At 47.9% G+C, this 25741-nt stretch overlaps 2 protein-coding genes across 15 annotated transcripts in view; one reads left to right on the top strand and one right to left on the bottom strand.

Moving 5' to 3' along the window:
• Positions 1–5423, top strand: part of UBAP2 (ubiquitin associated protein 2) — a 236801-nt gene extending 231378 nt beyond the window's left edge. For all 13 annotated transcript variants that reach the window (XM_075526563.1, XM_075526570.1, XM_075526562.1 and 10 more), the window contains 5 exons: positions 591–690; positions 774–881; positions 2383–2450; positions 3470–3661; positions 5218–5423. In XM_075526563.1, coding sequence (XP_075382678.1) covers positions 591–690; positions 774–881; positions 2383–2450; positions 3470–3661; positions 5218–5313 — 564 coding nt within the window. In that variant the 3' untranslated portion in view covers positions 5314–5423. The remainder of the gene's footprint in view (positions 1–590; positions 691–773; positions 882–2382; positions 2451–3469; positions 3662–5217) is intronic.
• Positions 1–25741, bottom strand: part of UBE2R2 (ubiquitin conjugating enzyme E2 R2) — a 262560-nt gene that overhangs the window by 198823 nt on the left and 37996 nt on the right. Inside the window, exons 2-5 of one of the 2 annotated variants that reach the window (XR_012778945.1) lie at positions 22558–22644; positions 18360–18457; positions 13472–13606; positions 11745–12050 (exon numbers count right to left, since the gene is read on the bottom strand). Coding sequence is in view for 1 of the 2 variants with exons in the window: in XM_075526582.1 (XP_075382697.1) it covers positions 11831–12050; positions 13472–13606; positions 18360–18457; positions 22558–22644 (540 nt within the window). In the remaining variant the exon portion in view is untranslated. Of the gene's footprint in view, positions 1–11118; positions 12051–13471; positions 13607–18359; positions 18458–22557; positions 22645–25741 lie in introns of those variants that run through there. The other variant, XM_075526582.1, reaches the window with a different exon arrangement.

Genomic DNA, 25741 nt, shown 5'->3' with positions numbered 1-25741 from the left:
TGAAAGCCCTTACCAGTCTCTGGAGAGTGAAGGAGAGACCCAAACCTGAGTCAGCGAGCTGAAAGTGCCTAGGAAATCCTTTTGAGGATGGAGGAGACCCCATTAAGTCAGAGAGCAGTGCTGGCAGTCTCAGGAGGAAGAAGGTTATTTGGGAAGAGGTGATGCTCCAGGCAGAGAGGTAGATGAGTCTATTTTAGGGCCCTGTAGGACTGTGTTTCATGAAACAGCCTCAGGCAGGAATTGATGTTTCATTTGATTCTGGAGAGCGAACACTGTGGTTGCTCCTTCTTGGGTTTGTGGGTAAGAATTTGCTGTTTACAGTCAGTGTATGAAAGAAATATGCAGCTGGTTCTGCACTGAAATCAGAGGGGTGGCTCTAGCAGAAAACTTGAGGCTTGCACAAATCTGCTACATCAAGTTACTGCTGGAAGCGTGAGTGCCATGTCCCATGCCATCTCAGTGCTCCCAACTCCAGATTAAATTTCCCATGTGAGGTGGAGTTGCCTTCCCCACTAGATGGCAGGGGGAGCTTGCGTTTTGCGTGCTGTTCCCCAGTTAAATAGCGCCTTTTGTTCCTTTCCTTTGTCCAGGTACCTCCAGCATCTGCTAAACAGCATGGAGTCAACCTGAACACTGCGTCGACTCCTTTCCAGCAAGCGAGTGGCTATGGGCAGCACGGCTATGGAACAGGTATACTTACCACTGCGCTTTTCACGTGAGCATCTGCAGAGCTGCTTGCACACTGTAACACCTTGTCTTGTACACACCGGCAGGCTATGATGACTTAACGCAGGGAACGGCAGCTGGAGATTACAGCAAAGGAGGCTACAGTGGGTCATCTCAAGCACAAAACAAATCTGCTGGCACTGGACCTGGGAAAGGTAACACATGAGACTTGAGGTTGCTCTTGAGTGGGATTTAGTAGGGCAAACTCCCAGTATTGCCAATGCTGTGCGGTCAACACAGCAGCCAGCTCTAAACAGGGTCACGATCCAAGCTGTTTCTCCATCTCCCGTATACAAAATGCTTTTTTAATGGCCCAAGTGTTCCTTCTAAACCTCATGGCTGAACTTTGCATAAGGATGTGTGTGGCTGATGCGCAGCTTTGTCCACAATTACACATGGGAGAAATGGTGAGCTGTTTCCTCTGCCAAAGTTTTCTTTGCTGAAGAACAGTGGTCCTGCAGTGCCATGTTTTTGAAGCCTAAGCAGTTGGATGTTGTTGCTGAAATGATCCTCTGCCAAATGATGACTAGATTTTTGAGTTTCTTGGTAGGCACCTGAGATAGCCATGTGTTAGGAGCGAGCAGGGCAGTTCACACATCTCTGGGCTGTTGTTTCAGCTGCTGTCCATACACCCTGTAAGTCATTGCATTGTTTCATGCCTGGAAATGTTTCCTTTGTGACTGTAAAGGCTGAAGAATTTATACAGCTTATATGAAAGCTTTATTCTGCACATGCTGGTTAGACCTGAGAAATGTATACTGAACTACTTAACACTGACTAGTTCATCCTTGGGCTTAAGCAAATACCAAGCATTTGCTGTGCATTTGAAACACCAACTGGACTGTCTTCAGCCAAAAGCTGATCCACACTCTCCTCTGTGGAAGAGCAACGTCCTAGGAAGGGTGCAACCTTAGAGCAGTGCAAATCCTCTGAGTCCAGTCCTCTGCTTCACTGGCCACAGGAACTGCTGGTTTTATTCTGATCCAAGTGAAATTATTAGAGCCAGTCTTTATAAGACTCTGAATAAGTGGCTGGTTTGAGAGCCACCTCACTGGTAAGTGAGTGTTTCTGAGCCTGTTGTGGCACCAGCTGGTCCAGGTGGAAGCCAGCCTGAATCGGTGATATTAATTCTCTCAAGGCAGAGGAGCATTGCAGACCTCACCCTTCTGCAGGATGTGAAAGGACAAGGGCTCAAATGTGTGTAGCAGATGCTGAGTCTCATTGCTCAGTGCACTACTGGAAAGCTCTTGAATGCTGCAATAGAGCCAAATGCATCCCTAATCCTAGGGGAAAGCTGGCTTTTTGCGAGCTTAAATGAGTATTCGGTGCAGCCAGCTGCTGCCTGGTGAAGTGCATTTGAATCCAAGTGGTAACTGCTGGGACATGGGTGATTTATCTCAGTGGGCTGATTTCCCACTTTGCAGCGGGAGCAAGGAACCCAAGCCCTTTCTTCTGTTCCCGTGTGGGGTGCTGTGGGTCTGAGAGCACGGAGAATCCCGCCAGGCTGGCTGGCAGCAGCAGCAGGGCGTGTGGTGCAGCGGCTGCGGATGAAGGTGCATCCACCGAGGCTGCTGGAGGTGCCGGGAGCAAAGCATGGTGCTCATACCTGGGTGGTGGTTGACTTTTCTCATTGTCAGTGGCTTTTTTATTTTCCAGGTGTTTCTGTGACCTCAAGTAACACAGGTGTGCCTGATATCAGTGGCTCAGTCTATAACAAGACTCAGGTGAGCAACACTGGACCCTCCTCCCTCATGGCCTTAGGCCAGGCCAGTGGCTCCCCTCCTGTTCCCAGGCCGGTTGGTCTCAGGCTCAGCAGGCCGTGGCATTTCTTACGCTGGCTCTGTGTGCTGTTGGAGTGGAGTCTTGCCCTCTGTCCCACTGTTTCTGCCATGTCAGCTCCTGATGGCAGCTGCCAGCAGAGGCGCAACGCTGCACGCTGCTGCACGCTGCCCATGCTGCCCCACGCGAGCTGTGTCCTGGGTGCTTATGAAATGTGATGGCACTAATATTTTTAGTCAAAATAGCCCCCAAAGCAGGTGAGTCGAGAGGCCATTTGCTTTTCACCAGAGAGACCAGTCAGTAGTGCCCTCCCCTAACACCTGAGAGTCCCTGTCCCACGCCGTCCTGTGGCCATTGTTCAGCGTACAGCGTCCCAGGGAAAGCAGAAAGCACTTTGACAAACTGTGGTGTGCAATGGGCTTATGTCCAGCTCCTGTTTTCTCCTCCTTGCACCCTCAGCCGGGATGATCAGTGTCTGGCTGTGATCCATGCTTACAGATAGGAAGCCAGCTCTCAGCTACACGCTTAGTGTTAGGGGTCAAACTTTGGCCATGGGAAGGAAAATCTTATTGCAAGTTCTTGCGTTTTTGCTGGGCTGCCCCGGGTGGGTTGAGTAATTCCAGGCTGAGCCCCTGCAATGTGTGAAGGACTGATTTCAGGCAGCTGCTGCCATCCCATATCCCACTGAGTAAAAAGAGGTCAGGGGAAAAAAGGAACACAGTACTGTGGAAATGAAAATAAAATAAAATGTTGGAGGCATTAGTGCAGAAATATGAGAACAGGTGAGAACAGGAGCTGAAACTCATCTGCTGAAGTGCTTGCAGGTATTCCATGTGACTTGGTTTGCTTATGGGGTTGGTGAAAGGTTCAGGTGATGTGTGTTTGGGCCACTCTTGTTCTTGTCTGGTCACTGTGGGGCTGCTCACACCACTCTCTGACATTATTCCCCTTGCCTCCCCTGCAGACGTTTGACAAGCAGGGATTCCACGCTGGCACACCACCTCCTTTCAGTCTGCCCTCTGCTCTTGGATCAACTGGGCCCCTGAACCCTGGTGCTGCCCCGGGTTATGCTCCAGCCCCATTTCTCCATATCCTGCCTGCACATCAGCAGCCTCATTCCCAGATGCTGCATCACCATCTTCAGCAAGATGGGCAGGTGAGTCGGTCCCTTCTGCCTCTACGGTGTGCCTGAGGGCAGATTGCTCCCACCCACATCCCAGCAGGGTCTTGGGGGTTTTTGCTTCCTTCTGGTTTTTCCTTTGCTCATTGGGAAAGGGCCTTGACAATGATTGCAGACTGACAGACTCGATGCCATTGACCAGCCTGGGGAGGGAACCTCATAAAATTCAGCAAGGGGAAGTGCAAAGTCCTGCCCCTGGGGAGGAACAACCCCAGTATATGCTGGAGGCCCAAGCAGGTTGGCAGAAAAGTCCCTGGGGGTGCTGGTGGACACCAAGTTGACCATGAGCCAACAGTGTGCCCTTGCCACAAAGAAGGCCAACGGTATCCTGGGCTGCATGAGGCAACGTATTGGCAGCAGGTCGGGGGAGCTGATCTATCCCCTCTGCTCAGCACTGGTGAGGCCACACCTGGAGTGCTGTCTCCAGTTCTGGGCTCCCCAGTACAAGAGAGACGTGGATGTACTGGAGAGTCCAACAAAGGGCCACAAGGATGAGGAAGGGACTGAAGCATCTCTCCTGTGAGGAAAGGCTGAGAGAGCTGGGACTGTTCAGCCTGGAGAAGAGAAGACAGAGGGCATCTCATCAATGTATGTAAATACCTGAAGGAGAGTGTAAAGGGGATGGAGCCAGGCTCTTTCCAGTGGTGCCCAGTGACAGGATGACAGGCAATGGGCACAAACTGAAATACAGGAGGTTCCCTATGAAATTCAGGAAACACTTTTTTACTGGGATGGTGACCAAGCACTGGCACAGGTTGCCCAGGGAGGTTGTGGAGTCTCCATCCTTGGAGCTGTCTGGACACGATCCTGGGCAACTGGCTCTAGGTAACCCTGCTTGAGGAGAGGGGTTGGACAAGATACCTCGAGAGGTCCTTGCCAGCCTCAGCCAGCCTGTGATTCTGTGAAGACGTCATCCTGATGTGGGGTGTGGAGAGATGGGCTGTGAGGTGTGAAGCTGAGGCAGGCGCTGCTGTCCCCTGGCTGCGGCAGGAGAGCAGGACGTGAGCACTTGAACTGTAACTCGGGGGGAAAAAATCAAGCATCCCCTTGCAGGTTGCATGTTGGCTCCAATTTCTGATTTGGTTTCACCAGCCCATACGTTTCCCTTCCTCACTATAAATGTTCCCTGAAAAAACAGTGTTCTGTCTTAGAGTCCAGAAATAGGAAATTACTTCTCTCTCCGAATGTGTGACATCCTTGGCTGGTGCACCACCTCTGTTCACCTTGAGAGAGCTCCTTTGCTGTCCCCAGTCCTGCTCCTCTCCTTCCTTGTGCTTGAACCTGCCTTGGGCGGGGGGCGGTGGGATGGTGCATCCCCATGCTCCTGCTTAGTGTCTCTGTGGCCGTTCGTCCTGGATTGCGAGATGTGGAGATGTTGCAGAGCAGAAACAGATCCATTCGGGGGGGAGCATTGCTGCCTTAGTGGGGTGTCAGGGCTGTCCCCGTGGGCGGCAGCTCTTCTGGTGACACTCAGGTGGCCTCGTCTTCCTGGGAGCGCTGATGCCCATGTCTCCTTCCTTTCCGATTTCTAGGGTGGATCTGGCCAACGCAACCAACCCAGCACCATGCAGCAAAAGTCTCAGGCTACCAAAACCGCCTATGGCACTTCTCCATACTGGACAAACTAAATCCGAAACCGGGGAGGGGGGAGAGAATGAAAGGAGAGGAGAAGAAAAAACAAACAAAAAGAGAAAAAGAAAAAAAGCCGAAGCCCATTCCTGGAATTATTAGGAGAAGAAGTAACTGCTCAGCCAAACGTCTGTGCGGGGAGAACTGCAGCCAGCCAGCCATCCTCTGTGTGACTCGCCCGCTTCCTCTTTGAGTTGCTGTTGTATGTAATATATTTATGTATGTATTTGTAAATGTAATAGAGCCTAAATGTGGTCTTCTGCATCTTGCAGCCTATTTTATTTTCTTTGTAGGAAAACTAATTATTCATTTCCCATCTGCACCAGGGCATCCTTCCTTGTTTTTTTAAGCTCTATGGGCTTTATAACTCTGTCAAAGACAAACTGCGCCATTTTTTTGGAGCTGGAGGCCATTTATTTAATGCAGTTCTAAATTCAGGCAAATAAGGAGGCCTGCCCCACCCTCCCCACCCCCCCAAAAGAAAAGGAATCAAAAAGAATCAAGATGTGTCCTGTTGGTTTGATTTTTGCCCCCAGCATAGCTGTTAAAGAGAAAAACCAAAAAAAGAAAGAAAAAAGAATGTTTTGTGGGCCTTCCCCTTTCTTTTGTCTCCCCCCTCCCTCTTGCTGTGGAAAACGAACTCTCGTGGGCAGTTTGGTTACTGTGGCCCTGAGCTGTGGCCTCACCTTTTTATTTTTCAATTTTTGAATAATAAAAAAAAGAGGGTTTTCTTTTTTGTTTGTGGGGGGGTTTTTTGTTTCTCTAGCAAGAGACTTTGGATGGCTCAGTGTGTCCTGGAACCTCCTTTGCATCATTAGAGGCAAAAACTATGTAGCGGTTTCTTAAATAAAAGTATAAGCTGTGTCTTGTACCTCTTTTTGCCCTGAGCCACCCTGCCCAGGAAAGGCAGAACTACTGGATGGAAACTTCACCTGTCCCTCCCCACTTTTTTTAAAACAAAGACCCTGGAGGCAACTCCTGGTCCTTCTTGTCCTACACCAGTGCGGTGAATGTTTTAGTTTTATTTCTTTTTAGCCCTTCCTCCACCTAATAAAGATCTGAGCATATCACATGTTTGTCTGCATTTTCAAAGGCTCCAGGAGCACTTTTGCTTTTACTGCCTGTCCCTTTCCACCTGCTCCTGCAACAAGAGCTCAGCAGGGAGGGTAAGAGCACCAGATGGGTCTGCAGGGGCTGCTGAATACTGTGACACAGGTGAGTGCACCTCGGTGCTGAGAGCTCACAGGCAGCTGCAGCAGGGATGGGATCCTGGGCAGCACCCTGACTCCTGCTGTAAGCATCCTCTGGCACTGCGCTCTGAGTCCCTCCAGAGCAGCTGGGATAGGTAAAGAGGGAGCAGACCTGCAGCACTGCCCATGAGGTCCATGGCCTCCACCAGCAGGCAGGTCAGTGGTGAGGGCTCCTGAGGGACAGCTTCTGCCCCAGGCTCATCCTCTTGAGTGTCTTGGCCCCACGCAGCAGAGAAGGTGGGCAAATGTGAAGCTGTATGCATCCACACAGCAGGTGAGGGGCTTTTTTGTACTTCCCCATTCTGTTTCAAGACCCGCATGAAAAAGAAATCTGTTTCTACCATGAGAACCATGGTAGAAACCTACCATGAGAAAAATTTGTTTCTACCACAAGAAAACCACTTTAAGAGTCACACTTCCACCAGCTCCTGTGAGACCCAGCTGGCTTGGAAGAAGTCAGTGTGTCACCCAGCCCTCCCCCAACCTCTGAGCAGCACAACATGACCTGCACTGGCATTCCTCTGCCCCAGCGCAAGTTTTGATACTGGTCAAACTTCAGCAGCTGCCACAAGCCCTTGGCAGCTGCTGTCCCACTGCCACCAGCTTTGGGGCTTGAATGTCAAGGAGGGCAAAAACGTTTCTGCAGGCTGGGGACACTGCCAGTCTGTACAGGGGCTGCACCAGCAGCTGAACCTGCAGGGCTTACAAGCAATGGCACCTCATTTACCCTTGGTCTGAGCTGCTGCCTCACAGGAGCTATTCTTTGAAAACAAACTTGCCCCAAAGCCACCTTTGTTCCTTGTTTATAGACATCCACTGCTACCCCACAGGGGTGGGGCAGTCCTTGCTTGTGTGTCAGGGTGCAGAAGCAGTTGGAAGTGCCAAAAGGCAACACGTGAGAGTTGGTGCCAGCGCACAGCAATCCCCTGAGCCTTAGGTTTGTTGCAGAGCAGCTGCAAGGGAGACTCCCTTGCAAGGACTTCAGCCAGTGCTTCTCTGCTGTCCCCAGCTGCACAACTTCCAACCTCAGCAGTGGCTGTGTGCACAGAAGGGCAGTGCTTCCAGGCCTGGAGGTGATGGGCTGTGTTGCCCTCCAGCACAAGGCAGCAAAGGCAACTCCAGCACCTTCTCAACTGCTCTGGGGTCCTGCCTGCAGGCAGCACAGTGCAGTCAGCCACACACAGGCTCCCCTCCTCTCCAGGTGAGACTAAAAGGGCTGTTTTCCCATTTCCTTACACTGTTGGTTCCAGCAGGGCTGCTGCAGCAATTTCCTCTCTAATCCCCTGTTCCACAGTCTGGTGGTAGAGCCAAGGCTGGTCAGCTGCACTTGGCCATCAAGGAAAAAAAACCTGCACAAGTGGCAGCCGGGTTTACCCAGTGCAGGGCAGGCTGGAGAGTTTGTCCTGCCTTTGGTACCACACCTTGTGCTGGATGAAGAAGCTACCGGCAGCTCTGGGCAGCCCAGTGCTGTAGGAGCCAGGCAGGAGATAAAAGCAAGCCTGTTCTAAGTCAGAAGGCCCAGACAGCACCATCCCTCTCAGTCCTATTCCCCAATATGGAGATTCCTCAGGGAAAGCAGCTCTGAAATGCCATCACTATTCCCCTAGCACAGCTGTGAAGCCAAAGCACTCAGGCCACATTTGACTCAGCAGTTGCTGCACTGCAAACAATGCCAAGTGCAGCAAGTGCAGCTCCTGTACATTTGCCCTGCTAATTTTAGCTTGACTGCAGCAGTGAGGCACTGCAAAAACAAACTTCTCCACTCTTGAGGTTGCAGGGAACAGCATGGGCCAGGCAGGGCAAGCACCCTGAAGGGCTGGCAGTGATGACCTCAGTTCCTCTGCCAGCCTTCTGCATGGAAGCAAGCTCCCAGGAAGCTGCCTTGTCTGACCATTTTGGGAGCACTGTGCTCCTGCCCTGCCAGGGAACCAGCCACCAGCAGCACCCCAGCCCCATGGCTGCAGCAGCTTTGCCCCAAGTCCTGCATCCCTGCTGCAGTCATATAAGACAACAAACCATCTTCCCCCTGGTCTCCCCCTTCCTGACTTAGGAAGCCTAAATATAACAGCAAAGCCCAAAGTACATCTCTAACTCAGTTCATTTTTTAGTCTTGGGTTCAGCAGCTTTCTTCTCCAAAAAACCTTACAGATATTTATGTATAGGCATCAATACTGGAACAGCACTGAACTTGGGAACAGCTGTTATTCAAAGCTTAAGTAACCCATGCAAACAAATCAGCTCAATTAACAGGCAAGTAACAGTACAGGAATATTTTCATTTCACATTTTTATTAGTAGACAGATGTGCAGAAAAGACAAAATATAACTACTGAAGGGGAAGACAACACAAAAATGCATCAGTTAATTCTTTCTGGTAAATTATACTGAAGAAAAAAAGGAAAACATTGGGATTTCAGCTAAGAAAAACTACTAAGAAATCTAGTGTACCCTGCTGGTTTCAGAATGGTTGAAAACTGCATTTGAAGGGGGTTGTAGTTGCCAATGTAAACGCTAATATTGGCTGAGACAAGAGAAAAGGGTTAAGAAAAAAAACAGAATACACAGATCAGGTAAACATTTTTCTGCAATCTCTTAAATAGTTTCAAAAAAAAAAACCCTCGTACTTGAGTTTGTATCTCAAAAAAACGAAACCAGCAAGTCAATAAGCAATGACACTGCACAGGACAGTGGGGAAGAAAAATTAGTCTGGTTAATGTAGGAGCTCTCAAAATAGGTTGCTTTTTGTCTTTTTTTTTTTTTTAAAAAGGGGGAGGGGGGGGTGTAACAGAAGAGTCATGATAATGCATCTTACAACACCAAGCTTGAAAATACAAGTCACTGGAGAGTATACAGTGAAGATGGTCAAAAATACAAGGGAAATCCTGAAAGATGCAGTATCCTCATTTCAAACCAAGTCATCAGCACAGCCAGCATTGCCATACTCTGCTCCTTCACCCCCAACAGCCCCTCAAAAGCTGGAGATTGGTGTCCCTGTCTCAAGTGCAGCCCCAAGACCAGTCCTGCAGCCAGGAGACCCAGGAACCCATTTGCCAATGCTGGCGCTGCCCTCACAGGGCTGGAGTGAAGCTGCAGGGTGCCCCACACCATCACTGGATGCAGGGGAGCCCCCCTGCCAGCTCCAAAAAGCACAAGGGCTGAGTCAGTCCTTGCTGGAAGGCCAAGCTGTGGGACAGTTCGGCAGGGGTCCAGCTGCCTCCCCAGGTAACACACAAGCAGGAGGCCAGACTGTCAAGGGACCACCGAGGACAAGTATCACCTTGGGGTGGGCTGCCTTTATTCCGCAGGGGGCAGAGGGATGCACCACCAGCACACCCTGGGGCAGAGGAACCAGGACTGTCCCCGCTGCAGCAAATCCCAGCCAAGCAACATTTTGAAAAACACATCTGCCTTGCTCACTTCAAACAGAGCCCCACCAGCCTTCTTCCCCTCCCCAAGGGCTGCCCTGCCCTCTTCTCCCTCCAGGCAGCACACTTTGAACTTGCTCTCATCCCCCTGCTCCTCACCCTGGGACACAGCCCCCGAGCTGATCGCAGAACAAAGTTTACTCCCACCAAAGTACGCCTCGAGGGACCACAGCTGGTGATGTACCATTGAAAACCCTGAGATATGTGAAGGGGAGGCATAAATGCCAAAGCCCACAGCTCTCAGCAGGGTAACTGCCTCTGTACCTGTGGGAATGGAGGGTCTTGCCCAAGGGCCAGCACCTCAGGTCTGGTCCTGGTGGAGGTGCTGGGGCTCAGGGCAGGAGGGCAGGGCTGGCTGCTGATCACAGGATCATGCAAAAGCTGAATTCAGGCCACTGCACCACAGCCAAACAAGAGCAGCACACTGCAATGGGGTGAGGGTGCAGAGGGACCAAGGAAGAAGGTTCTGCAGAGACGAGCATGCAGGATGCCCCCCTGCCCATGAGGGAGGGCCCTAAGCTCTGCCAAGGGCTCCCAAAAACATGCAGGAGGCCGAGCTCAGTGCACCAGCTGAAGCATGCTGCTAAAGAGCCTGTCAAACCCTGCCCCCAGCCTTCTCTTCCAGCCTGAAAGCACTGTGTACCCTCTCCTGTGGGGCTGCACACACTCACCCAAGCCCCAGCCAGCCAGGCAGAGGAGAGCCCAGCACACATGCATCCCCTCTGCCGCATGCCCCAGCCACCCCTGTGGGTACAGGGACAGCCTGGCCACCCCAGGCAGTCACCAAAGGCAGCTTTGACTCCTGCTGACCCCGCTGAGCCCACAGGGCTGCAGCAGAGCTGCACTTACCAATGCATGACCTACATAAGCAACAGAAGGAAGGCTCAGGCCAGCACTGGATTTTGGCTGTAGGAAGCAAAGGCTGCTAGCAAGCGCTGGGGCAGGAGGCTATCCATCTCTCCCACTGCTAAAAAGAAGTTCAGGATGAACAGCGGGATGCATGTCTGTTCTCCCTCTGGAGAGGGGCAGCTGGCAGCAGATCTCAACAGCACAGCTAAACTGAACTTTTTCAACCCCAACCTAGTCTTAAAAAAAAAAAAAGAGCAACCCAGGGCTCAGTTGTACAGATGTGAAGTGTTAAGTGTTTATTTTAGGGTTCGTATCACAAGCCTTTTTCAGAGACAAAGCTGATAGTGCCCTCTAGGGCTCCAGGGGCCAGCTATTTCCTAACTTCAGCAGGCTGAAAAGGAATACTGTACCTTTCAGTGACATCCCATCAAGCTCAACACACAGTAGCTTCACACTCTCCGCCCCACACCTTATAAAGGAAAAGCCACCACCACAACGCTAAATGAATGTACACACGCTATTATTGTAAATGGAGCAGCTAAACCTTGGCAATTTGCTTTGTGTGGATTTTTTCTTCCCAGTCAATGCAGCACTTGAGCTCCCGAAAACTCAGCTTCCAATGGGTTTGTTCCAGCTTTAAATACATTTAACATCTCAATGCAAGACTGTATTTAATTCAAGAAATCTAAATGAGAGCAAACCTGTTTCGCTGTGAGCGTTTCGTAGAAGTGAAAAGGGGAGTTTCTTTTTTAAAAAGAAATCATAATACAGTGATGAAAGGGTTAAGAATGCAAGAATTCAGACATTCTGTGGAGGGTCTCTAAGAGGTCCATAAAAAAGGAGCAAACAGATCCATACAACAGGAGACAGCAGGAGACAAAAAGTTTTTTTTTGATCCCCCCCCCACACTTTTTTGCTGGACTGCTGCTAGGTTACCGCTGCTCCCTTCTGGCCTGAGTCGGCAGGGCAGTACAGGGGCATAGAGGGAGCAGGTCACGACTCCTCGTTGCCAGAATCATCATCATCGTAACAGTCGGCATCCTCCTCCTCCTCATCTTCGTCATCAATGTCGTCGTCATACAAGTCGTCATAAAGCAAATCTGAACTGTTGTCATTGGAAGGCACTTTAGTTTTGATGCAGTACTCTGCCAGCGTAGTGGGGACCTTCACACCATCCTTCTCTGCCTCGGCTTTGGTAGCCAAAACCTGTTTCCTGCAGTAAGGACAACACAGCAACATGAGCAGGGCTGTGTGCCAGCAGCAGCATGGCTCAGCTCCCCACCTCCCGGCCAGCCCCCCAGCCCAGCCCTCCTGGCAGCTCAGAGTCAGGAAAGCCGGTGTCTGGCTGAAGCAGCACTAGAAACAGATTTAGTTCCTGCAGCCCCGGGCTTGGGAGCACTCCAAGGGTGTTTGCAGCACACACGCTCTCAGCAACATATGAAATCAGTTACTCTACAGCACTCCACATTAGAGACCTGCCAGAGCTCAGAGCAAATTTCATTACACTTGCTACAGAAGGGACTGTCAGGGATCTCCTAAGATGACCTGACTCCACCACTGATGACTCTACCCCAGCATGCTCGAAACTGCAAGTTCCACAAGCATTCGGCAGCTCTGAGCTCCCACTGGAGGGTAAGAGCAGTCTGAGCATGTGGCCACCCCCCGAGACGCAGCGGTAACCCTGCTGCTGCCTGGGGCTGGCAGGAGACAAGTGTCTCCTGTCACCCCAGGACAGGCTCTGGCTGCTGCCTCCCAGCAGCACTCAGGCTGTGAACTGTTCCTCCCAGCAGGGAGAGGAGCAGATGGCAGCCTGTCCCTTCACCCCCACCCACCTGCTCATCGGTCTGCCATACTCTGTTTATGGAGTACATCCAGCTCTGCGGAAGCCAAGGGAGCTGGAGGGGACTACGATAACCTCCCAGCGAGGCTCTTTGCACAGACTGACTGCCCAGCCCTATGAAGCTCCAACCAGGGGTATATCCTGCATGCCCAGCTAGAGGAGTCAATGCAGATGTGGGTCTTTCACCAGCCAAGTGTGACAGTGGTCCCACTGCCCTACAGATTGCCCATCCGCTGCACTACAGCAGCCCTGGCTCAAGTTTGCATCATCTCCCTACAGCACCTGATGAACCATGAACTTCTCAGCAAAGGACAGTCAAGACTGAACAGTGCTTCCAGCTAACCAAACCCAGCTTTGCAAACGCTTGCCAAATCCCACTGATATCCCTTCGAATTGGAGGGACAAAATTATGATTCATGAGTGCATTAAGCACAGAATTAGTAGGATGCAGTCAGTCTGAATCACATCCCAAGCAACGAAGGCAGTGCTCACAGGCAAGCGGGGACTTCGACTGGGATTTACTAGCAGCCAATAGGTTTTGCAGAGCATCATGCCAGATTAGTCTGAAAAAAGAACAATTTAAAGCCCAATCTTCCTGCTCCAGAAGTTTGCACTGCTTCTGTGTGCTGAAAAACCTAGAGGGACCAGAAGCATGGACTTGGAATAAAATGGTAACATTAATTTCCAAAGCAATCACAGTGAGAAGCTGGTTTCAGCAAATTGTGCAAGCAGCCTGTTTTACAGGATTCAAAGCAGGAGGCTGGTAGCACAGCATCACACATGGTAAAGCTTACCTTATGATTTCAGCATACTCCTTGTCTTTTCCTTTACTGTCCCTCCATTTCCTGAACATGACTGACGCATCCACATTGGCAGGAGAGAATGTGTTGGGCTCATTAAGCAAAGAGATTACACTCAGTAAGATAGTCCTGAAAAAGGTAACCACAACAGCAGAGTCAGAGCTAACACATTCATGGATTCTGGATGCTGATGCCTTCTTTATGTGATGCATCAGAAACTTGTTTAAAGTTGAAACTTAAGCTAAGGGTAGCTAAGGATAATAGTTGAAGCGAGAGCATATATTTATGAACTTCAGACCCCAGCCATCAGCGAAGAGAAGGTGACACAATACAAGCCTCAAGGACCTAATATGACCACAGATCATCACGTCTGTCCACATGCTTGTGAAGGGGTGGCAGCTAAAGCTCAGATCAGACCTGAATTCAGCTTGTCCACACTGCCCATGGATGGTGTGGGGCTGGAAACCTGCTTGGTGAGCCTGTTCCTGGTGATATTTGGCAGCCCAGCAGACAGCCAGTGTCTCTGCCTGCCTCCTGTGTAGGGAGGAGGACCCAAGACCATGAGATGAGGCTGCACTGCCTTCCCTGCCCCACCAGCTGCTAGGAGGTTAGAGCTGTGGCCGGGTCTCCTCTCCTCAGCCCATGCACAGCTAAGGCTGCTGTAAGTACACGAGCACAGCAAGGGGAAGACAGTGCAGATGTTTTTCAATACCCAGGCAAGCCACCAAGGACCCAGCAGGATTCAGCTGCTGGTACTCAGCAGAGCCAGCATGCGCCAGTCACGTAGCCCCCAGCAGATGGAGAGCATTCCTGGATTTCTAGCAGCAGCACAGAGCTGCTAGCTGCCCCACTCTGCTGGCATTTACCAGGGGCAAACACCACCTGCCTTGCCCAGACCCTTCTCCTGCATTTCCTACAACCCTTTGCACTTCAGAGATTCAACCCTTCGCTGCTCACACAGTGCCACAACCAGCACAAAACTCAACAGCAAGTCACATGAGGCAGCTCTACACACCCAGCCACCTGGCTGTAGCTACCACCGCAATAGCTTTACATGTCCAAGGTCATCCTGCTAGCAACAGCTTTCGATTTAAATGGAAGGGAAGAACAAGAGACAAGGAGTAAGTCTTAAATACAGCAGTACATAGCAACTGCTTTGCAGAACTTGATTAAAGGAGACTACAGCCCCAGCTGTACTTGCATTGATTTAGGGGCACAGGCAGAGCAGCACATGCTGAGCACATCTACCAGATCATGTATCTGGGACACAATTCCAGGAAATGCTTGGTCATTTGGATGCTGAGTTTCTTGAAAGGTTTTGAAAGTAAACACTTGTGTCTGGCCAGACTGTTCAGCACTGCTATCAGGAGAGTCTTACACAATTTATTTTCCAAATGACATAATTCAATAGGAAAAGAGAACAGCAGCTCTGGAAAAAACTGTCTGGTCAGACTGGAATGATGGGCAGAAGAGAGAACATCTTCTACTTCATCTCAAGAATTCATTTAAAAGCCTTTGATTCCCAGAAAACAGGCTGTAAAGCCAGCATGTCAGCTCCAGCATCGCTACAGCAGCTTTACTGTAGAGCAAGCAAAGTCTAGGGAAGGCTGAGGACAGGAATTCATGTCTGGATTTAGCATCTGCTCTACCATGCTTTCATCAACAAAGTGAGGAGAAGCCAGTTTCCACTGCGGTGCCCCAGACTCCGAAGTCACTGGAAAGCTACTTAAATACACCAAGGCAACTGTCTATTGGGATGAGGCTCTCTGCGCTCTTCATTCCTGACCAGTGCATTAGATCAGCTCCATCACTGCGTTGATACCTTAAGAGCTGGACAGTCTGCTCTGGACTCAAACCCTGCTGCTGTGGGTTAGCAAGATGAACAAGGTACAGTAACAGGAAGGGATCTCAACACATGGGATGTGACAGGACCAAAACCACAAAAAAGTTCAAACACATGGGACTGAAAACATCCTCAGCATCAGATATGAAGTGCACTGGACCAGATACAGACTGGCCCTCTGCAATATTGTCAGGGATCTATTTCCGTGTCAGGCAAGGTTGTTCTAGCATGTTGTTTCATGCAAGTTGACTGCATGAAGAGTAGGGATTTCAAGCCTGCCTTCTGCTTTCTTACATCCCCCACCCCATTCTGGGGAACAGTGAGCTGTTTCAAGTATTTACAGTGCTGTTGTTTTCAGAGTCTCTCTACATCCCTTTACCAGCAGGGGAGAGCAGCCAGCAGAGGCTCAAGGAGACAGACCTGTTAAGTGCCCTTTTCTCTCCACGTATCAACAGAAGGCTCAGACACAGATGAACTTCATCCAACGCAGTCATTATGTAGACTGGCTGGGGCTCCCAACCAGCACATCCTGTTATATACCTTGTTGAAAAAGGGTATTTTTTTTGTTCCAGCTGCTATCCACATGGCAGCCTCTCAGAGCCACCTTTAGAGGTAGGTATAGGTTTGTCTTAGCACATTTTTACTCTCCAGCATAAAGTAAAAAGTTTTGGCTTAGGCTGTACTGACAGTCGTGTTAGTGCATTGAGCTGGTTGCAGAAACCGCCCAGATCTTAAGCAGCTAAAAAAGCCAACAAAAATGGGCATCTTCAGGAAACAAAGCAATAGTGGTACAGGGCATCACATATCTTCACAAGATACAGATGTACCAACTCCTTGAATATTGTGCTCAGTTCTGGCCTGTGCACCTCAAAGGAAGGGCAACTAAAATGTCCAAAGAGCCTCAACTCTAAGCCCTGGCACCACTTCCTCAGCTTTATGGGACTTGAGATGTGAGAAGAAAAGCAGCATTCTCTGCCACACAGATCACAGCTGCATTCCTTCACATCTTGCTGGACGTTTGCCATATTTACTTATGCCTGCCTCATCAAGCTCTGAGTGATGGGAAAGTCCATACTGGCTGTGTTTACAAAAATTAATGAGCATGCTTGACACCATTAGAGATGGAAGCACAGGCAGTCTCAAAGTTGAAGAATGACATTCCCCCTCCAGACACTTCAACCACAGTCACCTGTAGTAAACAGTCAATCCTTAGCAGGCTTTACAAAATTCAGCAGCTGAAGAGAAGCCCTAGGTTACACATCCAGCTCATTACAAGCATGCTCTCCTCCCACACCTTCAGCCCTGTTGCCTCCTGTCTGACACCCTGGAGCCTTGCAAACCCAGATGGGACCCCAGCAGGATGCGTTTCTATTGGCACTTATCCCTACGGGTGATGCTGGTAGCAGACTAGTTTTATTTGTTTGCTCATACAGCTGAGGAATGTTTTCTCCCTAAATGTCACCCTTAAGCCCAACACATCCCACAAGAGTAAGGACCAGAAACTGCACCATGGTAAGGGAGAGCAGAAATCAAAACTAGCACCATGAAGAGTTTCATGTCAATCTTTAGGGTTGTATATAATGAAATACTCAAAATGCGTGTGTGATGTAAGTAATGAATGCCCAAAGCTGTTTCCTAACTATGAGTTGAGGCTTGTCACCTAGTCCTAACCATATCAGATATATGAAGAAAACAGTTTAATAGCCATGTGAGCAGAGGGACAGGTGAACATAACCTAGCAATATATAGCTTAAAATAGCATTTAAGCTTTTTTCCTTTTTTTAAAGATCTGAACTAGAACTTTGAGATATTGCTTCATAGTCATACTTGGTACAGATGGATTGGATAACATTTACCTCAAGCTCAGGACAGATTCCCACCCCTTCATGACTTCACGCAGCTAAGACGCGCCATTTCTCTTGAGCCTTTTTAACCTTGAAGTTGCACACTCCAGGAGGAGCATCAGTTGTTACAGTTTGCTGACTGCTACAATTCCTAGTCTCCTGCCACATTAGCTCTAGTTCAGCACTTTGCAGAGTGTTACAATCCTATTCCAAGGGTCAAGAATCCAATAAATCCCCCTTGCTAGATCTTTGCTTTGACAAAGGCTCTTTTCAAATTAATTTAATGAAGCCAAGTTAGATGAAAGCTGAGTCAAACTATCAAGACAACCCTTTTCAAATGACTGCACTCCCTCAGGTGTGCCGAGATCCCTAGCTGGGTTTAATCAATAAATAACTATGATTTCAAGTTGGGGAACCAACATCTAATAAATCACTCTGAAAGCAAGCATAATTCCCATATGATATGCTAAAAATCTAGAGGCAATTATTTTAACTTTAATCTGATGCATTATCCAAATGAGAAGCTAGAACACCTTACTTTAAGTTTTTTCCACTATGTCACTCACTATTCCAGCTGCACAGGTCAGTGAGCTGCTACTTGATATGAGTTTTATCAGTTCTTTATTGGCAGTATCTTGTTAACGAGCATTAAATTCAGCTCATGCTTCAAAAAAACAGACAGGTTAGCCTTGAATGCCTCTAGTACATAGTGATCCTTTGGGTTTTTTGGCAGGAAGAAAACTACCTGGCTAACTGCTCAAGATACCATGCTGCACAGGATAGGAGACAGACAAATACTGGAAGGCAAACAGTAGCTAGGATTATGCTTTCCTGAATGGGCCTGAATACTCAAAAAGTGTTCTTTTCCACTAGTGGTATCTTGGACGAGTTTGAAAAGCCTAAGTGTAGCATAACATGGACAGGGAAATGCTAGAACATTTGAGATAATTTGATTTATGAGCATGAAACCCTGTGAACAGGACAGAAGTCTCCACATTGTTAGCCCCGCATCAGGACACACAGCACTCCAGTATTTTCAGACAGCTTGATAAGTCCAGTTCCCACCCAGTTGAAGCCCTAAAACCCCCAAAGTCTTAAATTCCCTTCCAAACCTCTCCCAACACAGGCCTTAGTCTTGGAGAGAGACAACAGGCATTTGAGGGCCCTGTTGTGCATCATGGATTCATGCTGTTACCTGACATTTTGGGTAGGGTTCCACCTCTCGGATGGCAGCTCTCCACTTTGTGGGTCATCTACAGGTGGGTGAAGGATTGAAATACATACATCTCCATTCTGCAAGACAGAAACAAACGTTGAGAATAGAGGTAGAGGTCTGACAACTCAACTCCACCACTCTGGCTATGTTCTGAGCAGTTTAACCTTGTTGATATGAACACCTCAAGTGCCAATAAAAATATGCAAGAACTGGAAACCATTCTCAATTCTTCCTGGGTCTACTGTATGTATGTTTAAAAGCTTCCCTTGCTAAACAGAGTTAGTCTGCAAATTGGTACAAAACAATCTCAAGTCAAGAGGTTTAAGGAATGTAGCAAAGTAAGCAAAAATAGTAATAAAGTCACATAAAACTAAACTGGTCTCCAGATAGCAAATACTGTCATAGTGATAGACATGAGCTTTAGTCACAAGAGACCCAAAGTAGGGTTAAAAAAATTCTTTGTTCCCAGTGGTAGCTGAGTGCTCAGGTATCAAAACAGTGCTTCTCCCCTGACACGAGGAGGTCGAAGGGATGGTACAGGGCAGGCTTACACCACTCCCCTAGGACACAGCTGTCTGAAGTATCAGGTGAAAAAGCAGGACATATTCTCTGAAGGTTTCACTGAAAATCCCTTCCAGCATGCAAGAGGAAGAATATTTTGGCAGCATATGGAAGCCATACAGCCATGTAATCCTCAATCTGTGTTTTAATCACCAGTGTTATAGCCTGAATATGGATTTAAAACTCCTTAATGCCTACCATTTATAAACACTTTAAGAAGCCTGTAAAACCGATTCTCCATCAGCAACAGCACTCTGACATGATTACTTTGTAGGAGTGCTGTAGCAGTATGCACCAGCATACTGCCCTGAAGCGGACTCCAGGGACTCGTGGGGTCCCAATGCCTTACTGCAGGATGGGGTGAAGGTGCAGATGGGGCCTGAGGCTGGCCAGCAGATGTTGGCCTCTCCAGGCCCTGCTGGCTTGCTGCCTCTTGCAGCTGGCTGCTGGGATGACTTACAAGTTTCTCGAGGCAGCCCCACACCTTCAGGTGGCACAGCCACAGCTGACAGGCAGTGCTCACACTGTCCCTTGTCACCCTGATCCAAGGTACAGGCTGATGATAGGAACAAGAGGACAGGAACCTGCTGATCAGTTCTGCTTGAGACTCCAGGCTGGCAGCTCGCCACGCACCGGCTCTCAGCTACGTCCTGCAGACCCTCCAACACTGCTCAACATATAGAAGCCAGAGCATAAAGCAGCACTGCTCACAGCGATAGCATCCGTGCCTTTGAGCCCATGCCAGTGATCACAGGTACAGATAGCAGCAGCTCACCTGAACGGCCTCCCAAGTATTTCAACTCACCTTGATTAACAATGACATCTGTTTTATAGCCAAACAGATCCTACTTCAACATTGGAGGCTTGTGATCAGTATCCAGATTTCAGCAGCTCACTAATCCTGCCAGGTATGCTAATCTAGCAAGTCCTCGTCATTTTGAAGCAGGTTTTTGTCAAGAACACAACTACGCACAGCGACATAGCACCTGGAGCTGCTCAATACCCAAGCATGCACTTACATTGCTGGAACGGTTTGCCATAACAAGGCACTTTCCTTTTTAGGACTCCAACAGGCTTGTGCACTCTAGAAATATTTTTTTTAGTATCATTTTAAGGTAAGTTAACTTTACTAATGTTACATTATATTCACAGACTATTCTGGTTTTATTAATAATTTCCATGAGTTTACCCATTTTTTTTCTTTAACCATCTCCTGGGAGAATGCAGTGCTGGTGGCCAGGAGAAAAGCATGATAGCACTTGGGTGAAGTTCCTTGAGTGATCAGGTCAGCAGCACGTGGACAAACAGATATGTGGCAACATGAAAATATGAAGGGAAGCAAGAATGTGAGAAGTTTCCCTCTTGCAACAGTAAATGTTACATGTTTGGAAATTCAAGTAGGGCAGCACTGCATTAGAGAGTCTGGAAGGGTAAAAGTGTCATGGGGCCTGACGAGATCAGCACAAGGTTTGAGGGATCAGTGTAGTCAAGGGGAGAGCCTTTCCCTACATACGTTTTTGAAAGATATAAACCAGGAGGATGGAATATTCAGCTGTCAATGGGAAATAGCCTATACTTTATTAGGTCTGAGAACTGTTATGTCAAAAATAAAAACCAAGTGAATGCAGTTTTACCACAATTCAACTAGATGACCCAAGTAAACTAGAGATGGGGAAAACACACAAGTTACTCAAGTTTCATTGCTCAGAACTGGAGCGTCAGCCCCAACCTCTCCATCTGGTCCAACGAGCAGGTTCTGTAAACTACTGCTTTCTTTCATCTTCCTTACACTGAAAGATTTTTTTTCCTCCTCCTGACAAACCCTCAAACCTCAAGCCCTTTGCTGATTTATTCTCAGTTTCATTTGGAGTTATCCCAGTGCCCCATCTTCACTGCTTAAATGTTGTTTCCAAAACAGCCTGCAAGCTGCTTCAGATTCCCTCAGCTCCAAGAAATACTGCTATGAACACAAAATACAAAGCTGAGAGCTGGAGTATTTGAAGAGTAACCCCAAAATACACCCATCAAGTTCTGGGTTAGTTTCTCCTCCTACCTTCAGTTGTTTCTAGAGCCAATTTTTCATCTTTCCCACCAGGACTGGGAGAGGTCCTTTCCAAGACTCGTTTTGTACATACCATTTTGGTAACCATTTCCCACTCACCTCCTGCATAAGAATTTCTGGATTCAAAATCAACATCCACAGTATGGATCTACAATAATCTGCAGGTCTCAAAGTTGTCTTTATTTATAGATCAAACTCCCATGTAACTGAAATAGAGCCTTAAAGAGAAACACCGTCCTTGACTACATGCAAGATTCTGTGCCAAGACCAAAACTCAAGTCAAAAGACTGTCAGATGGCTGATTCCAGGATGCCCCTGGGCTTCGGGCAATCTTCCTGAGCATCCAGTAATTAAAGCTGATTACTATCCTGTTTTGCGCTGAAGTTGAGCAGCTTTTGGCCATTTATTTCTAAGCCATCAGCATGGGTTTACACCATGACATTTGAAGCACACTCATTCCAGGCTGGACATTTAGGAGCAACAACTTGTTAGAAAAGGGCCTTCCAAGCCCAAGGCATCAACTGAAGCCATTGTTTGTTCACAGCAAGGAAGAGAAGTGACATTCCTGTTTTGAAGTGGGCCCAAAGGAAGCGTGCAGAACCTCTCATAGGAAGACCTGTGACAAGGTAACAGAGCTGCACCAACAGGAACATTTTGAAAGGCCTTTTAGCTCCGCAAACTATTCAACCAGTAGTCCTAACAGGCTGACACTTGTCTAGGATATCCAAGAGTTTAGCAAGGATTTGACTGGTCTGCACTAAGAGTCAAGTTTTGAGCCACAACAGACCTTCAGCTTTCAAATGCAGCTCTACAAAATTTGGTAATTTTGAACCAATTGCTTCTATATAAAGTCATTCCCCTTCTGGACCTGCTAGTTGCACCATGATCCAATTATGGCCTTGACAGCCCACAGCATTACCCTCTGAACGTGACCCATACACACACTGAACTAAGGGCTACTTCGAATTGGCTAGCAGACATTAAGTACACACGTATCTGTTCACTCTGGTCCCAGGCTGACCGGGCTCTGCACGACTCCTCCTGAAGCTGGACTCCAGCCCAGCTCCAGTTCTTTCTGCAGTCGGAGCACCCGAAGTCCAAACCCCTTCATTTGTAGGCTGTCTGCTGCAGAAGACTGTTTTCCATTATTTCTTGTCTCAGCACACAATTTTGTAGGACATACTCTTTGAAGTGTACTTCAACTGTGTACAAACAACAACTAGTTGCCCAAGTATTACAGTAGGGTAAGACCCCATACACAAGCCTTGATCCAAGAATCCCCTGAAATTGCCAACGGTCATGGCATGGCACTTCAGCTGGGGCTGCCTGCTGCACTTGCAGGTACGAGAACAGCTCCATCCCTGCCTACAAGAACAGCATTTCCTACAACATTTAGATTTAACTGTTCAACCATGAAGCTGACATTCAACACCAACAGCTAACCACTTTAGTTATGGCTAGGGACATTTACTACCTTCAATACTTCCAGAAGTTTAAGGAAGTAGAAAGGCTTCTCACATGCCTGAGAAAAAGATTACTCAAAAAACAGCTTACCTCATAAATGTTGGGGTGCCACATTTTGGTCAGAAATCTGAAGGTAGGTGGTGAATATGGGTAGTCAATAGGAAATTTAATGTGAGCCTGGAAAAAAGCAGAATATTTTAGTTATGAAACAGAACAAAAAAGATATAAAAAAGCAGCCATTAGAGTGAAAATCTGGAAAAAACAATTTCAATTAAGGACATTAAATTGTGCATTTTACATACCAGTGCCCATGTGGCCCCACAGTATAACTCTACACAATTTCTGATGAGCAAAACCCTAACTGAACAAGAAAAATCTAAACACCAGGACTGGCCTGGGCTGGTAATGCTCAGAAAACAAGCCAAAAGGCATCTACTATGTCCTAATTCTAGAAGCACTACCCAACAACTGTTGTTAAACAGGGTAAAATAGATTTGAAAAGCTGGAACTCAAGATACTACTGCTGTCTTGCTGGGTTCAGAAGCAGGCTAAAAATGTTTGCTAAGGTGAAGAGACCTGTTTAACATTTGCCAGTGAGAATACTTTAAATTACTCTTTCTGTGCAGAAAAAAAATTGTTAGATACTTGTTCTATCAAGATCCGAAGTTTTTTTGCCTCTCTTGTGCAAGAGTTAAGTTGGTCCATCTACCTGCGTTCCTAATACTAGGTTTCTTGCCACCACAAGCATTTCCCAAGTCTGAATACCATCTGTGTCTGTTCAATAAATCAGTGCAACTTGGTGAACCAAATATTGATGGGTGATGACAGCAAATACTACCTTCTAGTGCCTATGAGGTTAGCAGCCAGCTGTAGAGCAAGATTCTTAGAGCTGAGTCAGTTGTGGGAAGACTGCAGAGATCCCAGCACTGACTAGTAACTTATCTGTGCTGTCCTGCCATTCACAGCAGTCAGAAAAGCCAGCCAGAAGGAAAGAGGGCTGAATCTGGACTGATTAAGTGCCATAAATGCTCCCCTCAAAGGGGACTCGCACACGGCTTGCTGCGCTGTGGAGCACAAACCCTTCCCTTGGCATTGCTCAACCCACCAAGAAAGTCCCACCACCACTCTAGCATGGGATCTCCAGAGAAGCATCTCCCAGTCCCTGCAGCACAGCCAGGCTCACGTGACTGAATGCAAGAAGAGATCCCAAAAGCAAGTTGCACATGACAAGAGCAGAATCCCAGGTGATCCCCTTCCACTTAGGCATCTAACCATGCCACTTGGACACAGGGTTCTGACCTTGTTCAACAGGACAGATTATGGGAAGTTTTATTCCCAGAAACAGAAGCAGGCAACCAAACAAATTGGATTACTGAGTGATTAAGTACCTGGCTACAGTTTTACTTGTAGATCAGCATATGCCTTTGCTTTGCAACCCCAATTTTATGGGGCCAGTGCCAGGTAGCCAAGAAAAGATGATCTTCTGTTCACCTTTATGAAACAAATTCAGCAGCTCACGTGGCTTTACATTCTGCACGTGCCCGCCTATGACACTGACTGTATGTGTGGATGTTACAGCAGGACCAAGTTCTCACCCCACAGTCATTTGCCACAGCACACTCACAACCAAAAGATTTATGATCCACTTCAACAATCCTAGCCCACAGTTTAAGATCAGTTACACAAATGGCATTGCTTAAAGAAGGGCAAGTGAACGCCTCATCACCACACCATCACAGAAGAGAAAAGCTGCTGCAGCAAGGACATGCCTGGCTCTACAACATGCCACCCTGCACTGGGAGCAGGGCAGAGATTTACCCAGGGCAGAACAGATTCACTTCAGCTCAAGTGCTTGCATCATGTAGCTGCAGATTCCTCCGGACCACTGGGGTTTTCCCAAGAAAGCCCATTCCTGTGCTTACATGCAGTTTCGTGATATTTAAGACATAAAACAGCCTAAGGACCAAGAGTAAAAATGCAAGAGACAACAAAACTCAGGGTTGAGCTAGCTACAAGGTTTATTGGCAGAACCTGTGTGTCTTCTACAGAGGTATAATTTCTAGGTGACTAAAAAAAAGCATACTGCCAGTAGTCTACCAGCACTACCATGTTTATATCCCACATACTGGGCCAAGGAGCTGAGGAAGCAGGTCTCATTTCTCTCAGTAAAAACTCTCTGCTCTCAAATTGTCCAACCCTGAGGGTTTTGTCTCAAGACCACCACTGCAAAGGCTGAGCCTGGAGCACCAGTTATGGTCTCTGTATGTGATGCAGACTCATGCAGAAATTGTAGAATCCTGGAACGCTCTTTCAACTTCTAAATCCCGGCTCGCATCCATAACTCTTTAATAGGAAAGGGCTATCTGCCTGCCTGCAATAACAATCATTACAGAATTAAATAAAGCTGGTGTTTTGCCACATGAAGGATGCTTCTTGAGCTCTGGCGCCAGAAAATGCAACTGAAGAGAAATTAGAGAAACCTTTTCTTCTCATGTGGAGGCAGCTGAGACCCAAGCTTGCCTATAACCAGTTGCATGTTTAAAGAAATCGGAGTCACATTACTGTTGATAAGCCATTTCTAACTAGCCTGTAAGTGTTTAGCACATTGAGATGCTGTACTGGAGCATAAAGCAAGTGAAGCCTCTCTACAAACCTCATTTCAGAGCCAAAAGCCACCAAACTAGGAAACCCCACATTACAGGCAGGGATTTTTTCCAAACAAAAAAAACCCACACACTTTCAGGTCCCTATGTTGAGATCATTCAGAATTTGAAAAGTGAAACCAAATGCTTTTCCAGGGCATTACAAACAGGTCCCAGAGAATCACTCTGCATCTCTTCTGTAACAGAAATCATGGGAAATTACATAAACCCACTCTGCTCTCACTGAATGCTATTCAAGTTTCTGAGTGGGTTAAGCAAGCCAAGAATTTCCAAGACAAGCTGCAAGACTGCTTGCAAAGATGCACCAACAGCCACAATTACAGGTCAGTTTTTTCACTAAAAGCCCAATTCTAAACATGTTAAGAGACAAAAAGACCTAATTAGGCAATAAACTTATTTTCTAGACAAAGCAGTGGCTCACCAAGGTTTCACCCCTACAGTTTCACTGATACAAGGCAAGTCAGCTATCTGAGCTTATTTCTGGTAAGTTCAGCCAGGCACAGCTAGGTGCTAGAGAGTGGCAGACTTTTAGGGCAGCTTGTTGTCAGCTCAGTTACAGCCAGACAAACTCATTTAGGAGGACTAAAGATGCAGCTCAGTCCCCCATCTAT

Source organism: Mycteria americana, chromosome Z (genome assembly GCF_035582795.1).
Source record: "Mycteria americana isolate JAX WOST 10 ecotype Jacksonville Zoo and Gardens chromosome Z, USCA_MyAme_1.0, whole genome shotgun sequence".
Taxonomy (NCBI): domain Eukaryota; kingdom Metazoa; phylum Chordata; class Aves; order Ciconiiformes; family Ciconiidae; genus Mycteria; species Mycteria americana.
This window is presented reverse-complemented; position numbering and strand designations above follow the sequence as displayed.